Genomic DNA, 8866 nt, shown 5'->3' with positions numbered 1-8866 from the left:
TTTCTTCCACGGAGGCTGAGTAGAACAGTCCGGCTAAAGAGACCAACGGAATAAGTACAGTCAATGTAGGAAGAGACAGAAACATTCTTCTCCCCCACTTATTTCCTGCCACTCTGACTTTTAAAAAGGTAAGTGGTATTAACAAAGTTTAGTTGTGTGTGTTGCTGTTTTTAATTATGATCTAGTGCCGCTCCATTTCTTCTTGCTTCTTATTTTGATGTGTCATCCTAGCTGCCTGCGGTATCATATTAGGGATCCCATCAATAATTGGATAGGCTATTCCCAACTCTTCATTAATCAGTTCATTTGTCGATGCTTCATATCTGAGCGGCTTCTTGGAGAGCGGGCACACCAGGAACTCGAGCAGCGCCGGGTCGAAGGCGCGGGGCGGGTCCCTGGGCCTCTGGCTCTTGTCCGCGGACCGCTGTGATCCCGACGCGTGAAGGCACCTACGGGCTACCGCGAACGGCGGCACGCGTGGACCCCGCAGCGCTGAGGCCAACCAGCCGCACGCTCCGCTCAGCATGGTCCAGCAGGCCGCAACCGCACCGCAGGCGACCTCGGCCAGCCCGGGCCGCCTCAGCCGATCCCCTGGCAGCTAGCCCCACAGCCGGCCAGACCCCCGAAGACAGCATATTTAAACATTATACAGATTCCTCTAAAGTAAATCTTTGTAAATAGAACTAATATAATGTCAGCATTCTTTATAGTAATAACTTAAACATACACATAAAGGATTTCACATTTGTTTTCTACTAGGAGGATGTTCAGTCACAATGGAAAGTGTTTCAAGGATACTGATTGATACCACATTGCTGATGGGGGATATCTAAAACTTCAAGTCCATGGTTTCTCATAAAGCATACAGTGGCACTTCTATTTTAAAATAAAAACAAAAACTTTGAACAGAACCTTCTAATTATTTTGGGTAATCCATTATTGTTAAAATACTTCTACTAATTTTACCGTATAACTAAAATTATTCATATTGAAGTTCATCATTTTGTGTTTTATCTACCCTAGGTCCCTTGCTTATAAAAAAAAAACAACTTAGGGGCGCCTGGGTGGCTCAGTTGGTTAAGCTACTGCCTTCAGCTCAGGTCATGATCCTGGAGTCCCTGGATCGAGTCCCACATCAGGCTCCCTGCTCGGCAGGGAGTCTGCTTCTCCCTCTGACCCTAACCCCTCTCATGTGCTCTCTCTCATTCTCTCTCTCAAATAAATAAATAAAATATTTAAAAAAACAAAAAACAAAAAAAACAACTTAGAAGACTAGGGTACTAGACCTGGTTTAGTTGTAAGTAACTTGGCAATCACTGGAAAATTGTCTAAACTGCAAGTTACTTAACCTTTGTGCTTAAGGGTTAAGTGCAATAAAAGATGGTATGACCAACTGATTTTAATGACTGTTTACATTTGGCTTTATATTCCTTTAAAAAAATTCATGAGTTTAAAAACAATTCAACATAATTTGTTAATTAACTTGCAAAAATACAGGTGCTATGCTAGTTACGGATATAAAATACCATTTTATCATTTACATACTATGTTGCAAAGTGTAAGTCTTGATGTAAGTGCTCTATAAACTCATCAATCCTCATAAACAGCCCTATAATGAGCACTGCACCCATATTATAGAAAAAGAAAACTAGGGCACAGAGTGGTTAAGAAACTGGCCCAAGGTCATATATCTAGCAAGTCAGTTCCATACCAAAGTCTACCTTGTTAATTGCTGTGCTATGCTGCCTTTTTACCATTTAAAAACCTTATAAACAACTATACTAGACTCTGCATGTATGCATACTTACATATGTAACAGTGTAATTACACACACACAAATATGTATATGTATGCATATTAATCCTTAAAATAACATCTTGAGACAAGATATTATCCACATTTTACACATCAGGAAACAGGCAAAGTCACACAGTTACTAGCTGAGATTCAAATTCAAAAAAGGTTTCTATTGTAACTGAATTCCCCACATTGTAATAATCTGCTCCAAAAGCTGATTTTATAGGTGACATATTCTTTTTTTTTTTTTTTAATTTTATCTATTTGACAGAGAGAGAGACAGCTAGAGAGGGAACACAAGCAGGGGGAGTGGGAGAGGGAGAAGCAGGCTCCTGGCAGAGCAGGGAGCCCGATGCGGGGCTCGATCCCAGGACTCAGACCATGACCTGAGCCAAAGGCAGTAACTTAACCGACTGAGCCACCCAGGTGCCCCTATAGGTGACATAGTCTTATTAAAAAAAAAAAACTAATATTAAGTATAGACAACTTTCCAGATCAGGCTCATAAATGAACTACTTAACATATTGTTATGGACAGAATGTTTATGTCCCCCCAAATGCATATGCTGAAACCATAATGTGATGGTACTGGAGGTGAGACCTCTGGGAGGTAATCAGATCATGAGGATGGTCTCTCTCTGTCATGTAAGGATACAGAGAAAAGATGCTGTCTGCAAACCAGGAAGAAGCCCATTACCAGAACTCTGACCCTGATGGCACCTTGATCTCAGAGTTCCCAGCCTCCAGAACTGTGAGAAATAAATGTCTGTTATTTAAGTCACCCAATATATGGTACTTTGTTGAAGCAGCCTGAACTAAGACATATGTACCATAGTGGTTAAGAGTACCTACGTCTGAATCTCAGTTTTGGAACTGAGATTTAGTACAAACCATATAATAGGGGGTAAGCTACTTAACAGCTCTGTGCCTCATTGTCGTTATTGTTAAACAGTAAAAATAGCATCAAGCTCACACGGTTATTGCGATTTAATAAATTACGTGTAAAGAGCTTAGAAAAGGGCATGGTGCATAGCAAATATTTAATAGACATTAACTAGGAGTAGTCATTGTATGAAGTGTAAGCATATCTCCTGTTGAGTCCATAAATGAATTGCACATCATAGTAATGACTAAAAAGCTAGGTCGACTCAATCTGTGAACAGTTAAGATTTTCTTCTTTCCTTCCTTCCTTTCTTTCTTTTAACATAAATGACACAAGACTCTTGTAAGAAATTGAAGTCGCATAAAATTTGGCATATAAAGTTAATTTATAGTAAGCACGTTTAAAAAAAAAGAACTGGGATGCATTCACAGAAGGCTCTCAGTTGAGAAAAGTATGGAAATGTGTTTTCTGTAAAACAGCTGATCATGTTTAGCCTAGGGTGAGAAAGAGAAATGATTCTTGCCTAAATATTTAAATATTTGTCTATTCACTTACTATTTCCCCACAGGGCAAAGAATTAGAACAAACAGATAAAGGTAGTGAGGATAAAAATTTTTATCACAAAGAGAAATTCCTTACATTTTAAGTTATCTAACAATGAAACAGATTCCTTAAAATGTAATAAAATCCCTTGTCTTTGGAAGCATTTACACAAGGGCTAGATTATAAACTTAAAAAAGCTATATAAGAAATTCTTGCACATTAAAACAGGTTGTACTAAGACACTGAAAGATATACTGATTCTAATAGTCTGTGAATTTGTAATAATATTATAAAATCTAACAATATTTTTATGGAAAAGTATGTCCTCAGTTTTAATAAGGATTATAAGAACATAAGAAATAACATAATGATTAGGGGCCCGGGCTCTGGAGGTCAGAATGCCTGGGTTAAAATCCTGTGGCTACTGCTTATTGGTGTGGTTTTGATCGTATACTTACTTCACATCTCTGTGTTGCAGTTTCCTCAGCCACAAATTGGGGGTTCTTGTGAAGATAAAGCCTGTATAGTGCTTAGGCCAATGTTTAGGATTCAATAAAATTACATGTCAGGGCACAGTTAAGTAGCTGGTATTTCTGCTCATTTAATCTTCAAAGGAACTCACAAAGGTTTGTAATATAACTTCACTTTACAAATAAAAACAACTAAAACTTACAGAGATCAAGTAATTTGCAAAAGTCACAAAAGTGTACGCCAAGGCAGAAATTTAACCTTAGATATGTCTAGTTTTATAAAGCCCACTTTTTTACTCATTTAGAAATCAGAGAAACACTTTGATGTCCCCTCAGATTTCACCTATTCTTCCTTTTAACAAACTACTTTTCTTCTCTCCAATTTCCTTTCTTATAGGTTATGGTAAATTACAGCATTATAAAACATACGGTTGTTGGAACCCCCTGGGCGCCTGTGGGGTTAAAAAAAAAAAAAAAAAAAAAAATAAAACATACGGTTGCCAGTATATTTGTTAAACACTTTTCTTCATGGTAAAACATATTTCAAAACAGGGGTAGCCGGAACTCCCCATTAATGTTCTCGTCTTTCAAAAAGGCAATTTTAAAAACTTCTGAAAGATGAAATTATTTTTCCACTCTAAGAAGATCAAATGTTGAATCTATTAAGTATATACTTTGCCACTTTAAAAAACCATATCCCATGATTAAGACTCATGTCAAATCTCCATTTGCTGTATCTATTTGCTATTATTACCAAACCAGTTTGGGGGGGAGGGGAGAGATTACAGGAATTATTTGTACTTCTAACCATCTAAACATTATCATATAATTTGAAATATAATCTGTTATATAAAATTCAATAACAAGGTTTTAATATGTTTATATATTAGATCAAAAAGGTCCCAAATAAAGTCCCACTTTCATAGCTAGGCATTAAAAGCTTTATGCTGAAGTTAGCTAACTTTCCATTACTGCTTTTTATCAAATTCAATGTTTGCTTTAAAAAAATCTTTTTCTATCCCCCAAAATGTAATGTACTTGTCTTCCTCCATACCACTGTTAACTCAGCTTAGGCATTACCTTTTTCTTCCCTAACCATCCCCCAAGCTGATCAGATGCCCTTTCTAACAATGTCTTCAAAGTATATTTTCTTCCCTCCACTGAAATATATATTACACAGTATTACAATGATTTATTTTCATGTCTGTTTTCCCCGAGACTACAAGTATCTTCATTTAACAATTTTAATAGAATAGTTTAACAGCAAATTGACACAGAAAAATAGCAGACTAGTACTGAAAAATAAGTAAGTTTAAAAATGAGGTGGAGGGAATAGAAAATGAAAGATTAAAAGGCACAGAGGGCAAAACAAAATCTAAATATATCTTACTGTATTTCAGGAGAAAAAAAGAAAAATGATTCAAAGACATTATGTGAAAAGAAAAATGACAAATTTTTCAGAACTTATAAGATACCAATCCATGAATTCAAGCTATCCAATCAACTCCAAGCCGATATATATATAGGGGGAAAAGTCCATACCTGGACACATCACGGTAAAACTTCAAAAAATCAAAGACAAAGAGAAAATCTTTTTTTTTTTTTTTTTTAAAGATTTATTTGATAGAGAGCACAAGTAGGCAGAGCAGCAGTCAGAGGGAGAGGGAAAAGCAGACTCCCCACTGAGCAGGGAGCCCGATGCGGGGCTCAATCCCAGGACTCTGGGATCACGACCTGAGCTGAAGGCAGACGCTTAACTGACTGAGCCACCCAGGTGCCCCTAGACAAAAAGAAAATCTTAAGAGCAGCCAATGAAAGGTACCTTTAAATAAGCTACTGTAGACTGACAGCAGACTTTTCAAAAATAGCAATGAAAGCTAGAAGACAGAATGATAGCTTCTTTCTTTTTTTTTTTTTTAAAGATTTAATTTATTTATTTGACAGACAGAGACACAGTGAGAGAGGGAACACAAGCAGCGGGAGTGAGGGGGAGAGGGGGAGAAGCAGGTTTCCCATGAAGCAGGTAGCCTGATGTGGGGCTTGATCCCAAGACCCTGCGATCATGACCTGAACCGAAGGCAGACGCTTAACGACTGAGCCACCCAGGCGCCCCCAGAATGATAGTTTCTTTATAAGATATAATTATCAAGCTTGTATTGTAATTTCAGTGAAAATACCTTGCAAGAATGAAGAAAAAAACTAAAACACTACCAAGATGGAAAGAATGTCACAGACATAAACTCTTAAAAAGAAAACTCTAGAAGTGATACAAATCGATAAATCAGAAGAGAAATAGGAATGAAGAGCACAAAAATGTTTTATATGTGAGAAACTGTAAATGACTATATAAAATCAATAAAAAAGTCATGTAAGGGTTTTAAGAAAGCTAGAATAAAAAATAAGGCAACAACAATAAAAAGTCAAGATATGGGTAAGTGGAGGCATCCTAAGGCCTCTGAATTGTATGGAGATGAGTAAGAACAGTGATTAACAGTAGTCTTTGATAAGCATGCATTTTATACTGTTCAAATTAACCAAAATTTCCAAAATAATTGACTGATGTTTAAAAATACTATAAAAATGCCAAGAAAGGAGAAAGAAACACTGAAAGCACAAAATATAAACCCAAATATATCAGTAATTATTTAAATATAATGGACTAATGATCTAGGTAAAAAACAAAAGATCTTACACTGATTAAAAGATTAGTCTGGGTAAAAACGAATACAACTAAATGTAACTATATGTTATTTACAAAAGACATATCTAAAACATAGTAATATAGAAAAGCTGAAAGTAAAAGAGTAGAAAAAAGATATTCCATGCAATCAATAATCCCAAACCCCAAACTATATTTATAACAGGCAAAAGACACTTTCAGCACAAAAATTACAGGAGATAAGGAATTCATTGCATAGCAACAGAAGGTTCAAGTCACCTTCTATTGAAAAGATAATTCTAAATTTGTAGGTCCTCAAAAATATGGCCACAAAAGAAAGCAAAAGTTGACAGAATTAAAAAGAAAACAGCAACTCTACATTCCACTAAGTATTAACAATGTTTTTAGTAATTAATAGAATACGTAGACACAAATCCAGGTAAGGATGCAGATTTTAACACCACAGTTAAATGCTTAACCTATAAACATACTAAGAATAACACCCAGCAACTGGAGAATATGCATTATTTTTTTTGGCACACACAACATAAAGCAAGTCTCAGCAAATTTCAAGGGACCACAGGGTAATTAATAAAAAAAAAAATCAATAAATAAAGGATAACTGGAAAGTTCTCATGTTTAATAAATAAAAAATACACTTTTAACCTAGTTCATGAGACAATACAGACATAATGAAAATGAGAAAATATCTCAAACTGATCAAAACTTTAGGTGATATCAGCATCATGGTGTCATAGATGTTCCTCCTTTTTGCACCCCCCCCAACTTTTAACAATAAATTAGACATCCATCTATACACAAAAGTGCCTTTGTGGAATTTGTGGTATCCAACACCAGGCCAAAGGACCTGGGAGCAGTCTCGTCCACATTAGCATTCAGTAATAGGCAGACAAATCTTGGTATCTCAATGTAAATCAAAGACTTAAACGTAAGACCTGATACCATAAAACTCTTGCAAGAAAATGTAGGAAAGAGCCCTTGACAATGGTCTTGGCAATAGTTTTTTGGATATAACACCAAAAGCACAAACAACAAAAGCAAAAATAAACTCAATCTGTTCTGCACAGCAAAAAACAATCAAGAAAATGAAAAGCAATATACAGAATGGGAGAAAATATTTGCAAGTCATCTATCTAATAAGGGGTTAATATCCAAAGTATATAAAGAACCCACACAACTCAAGCAAAAAAAGAAAAAAATCTGATTAAAAATGGGTAGAGGAAATAAACATTTTTTCAAAAGACATTCAATCATCAAGAAGACAAGAGTAACAAGTGTCCTTGAAGGCTGTGAAGATACAGGAACCCATGTATGGGAATGTAAACTGGTTTAGCTATTATGGAAAATAGTATGAAGGTTCCTCAAAAAATTAAAAATAGAACTACCACCTGATTCAGCAATGCCACTCCTGGGTATATATTTAAAGGAAATAAAACCATATCCAAAAGATATACACACTCCCACGTTTACTGAAGCATTTACTTACAATAGTCAAGATCTGAAAATAACCTAAAGATCCATCAATAGTAGTTTGGATAAAGATGTGGGGTGTGTCTGTCTGTATGTATATATGTATACACACATACACAAAATGGAATATGTATTATTCAGCCATTTGTGACATGGATCTTGAGGGCAAAATGCTAAGTGAGGTAAGTCAGACCCAGGAAGACAAACACTGTATGATATCACTTATATGTGGAATCTAAAAAAGCTGAGATATCATAAAACAGAATGTAGAATGATGGTTACCAGATGCTGGGGGTGGGAAAATTGAGGATGTGTTGTTTAAGGGTACAAACTTGGAACTGATAAATAGGTCCTAGAGATCTAAAGCACAGCAGAGTGATTATAAACAACAATGTTGTATTATAAACATCAGAGGTACTAAGAGACTAGATCTTAATTGTTCCCACCACAAAAAAAAGATGACAATGATGTGGTGTCAGCTAATGCTATGGTGGTAATCATATTGCAATATATAAATGTATCAAACCAACATGTTGTAACCTTAAACTTATACAGTGTTACATGTCAATTATATATCAAGAAAAATAAATTTTAAAAATTTACATATGGAAAATGCAGTTAAGCAATACTGAGAGGATATTTGTAACCCTGAAAACATGTATTAGGGAAGAGAATAAATTTAAAGTTCTAACCATCTGTCTCAAGTTAGTCTAAAAAAAATAGCCAAGTCATTCCAAAGAGAACAAGAGAAAGGAAGTACTAAAGATTAGGGTAGAGATTAACAAAATAAAATCAAATACACAAACGAAAGGATCAGTAAAGTCTTTTTTAATTTTTTTGTGAAGGGGCAGAATAATAACAAGAGAAATCTTAGAAAAGTGGTCAAGGAAGACAAATGGAGAACATACCAATATGAGGAATGAAAGAGGGAATGTTACTACAGATATATGCTGACTTTAAATGGATAACATCGTAAGTTATGTCAATAAATTTGAAAATTATATTAAATGGAGAACATCTTAAG

At 35.5% G+C, this 8866-nt stretch overlaps 2 protein-coding genes across 2 annotated transcripts in view; both read right to left on the bottom strand.

Moving 5' to 3' along the window:
- Positions 1–8866, bottom strand: part of PKN2 (protein kinase N2) — a 127736-nt gene that overhangs the window by 64752 nt on the left and 54118 nt on the right. The gene's annotated exons all lie outside the window — the stretch shown is intronic.
- Positions 7–617, bottom strand: LOC102740699 (protein preY, mitochondrial). The gene has a single exon (XM_006738550.3). It carries the CDS (start codon positions 524–526, stop codon positions 182–184), a length of 345 nt encoding a protein of 114 aa, XP_006738613.2. The 5' UTR covers positions 527–617; the 3' UTR covers positions 7–181.

Source organism: Leptonychotes weddellii, chromosome 4 (assembly GCF_054177405.1).
Source record: "Leptonychotes weddellii isolate Sample4059 chromosome 4, ASM5417740v2, whole genome shotgun sequence".
NCBI lineage: Eukaryota > Metazoa > Chordata > Mammalia > Carnivora > Phocidae > Leptonychotes > Leptonychotes weddellii.
Note: the sequence above shows the minus strand (reverse complement) of the source record. Positions and strands in the feature narration are given on the sequence as shown.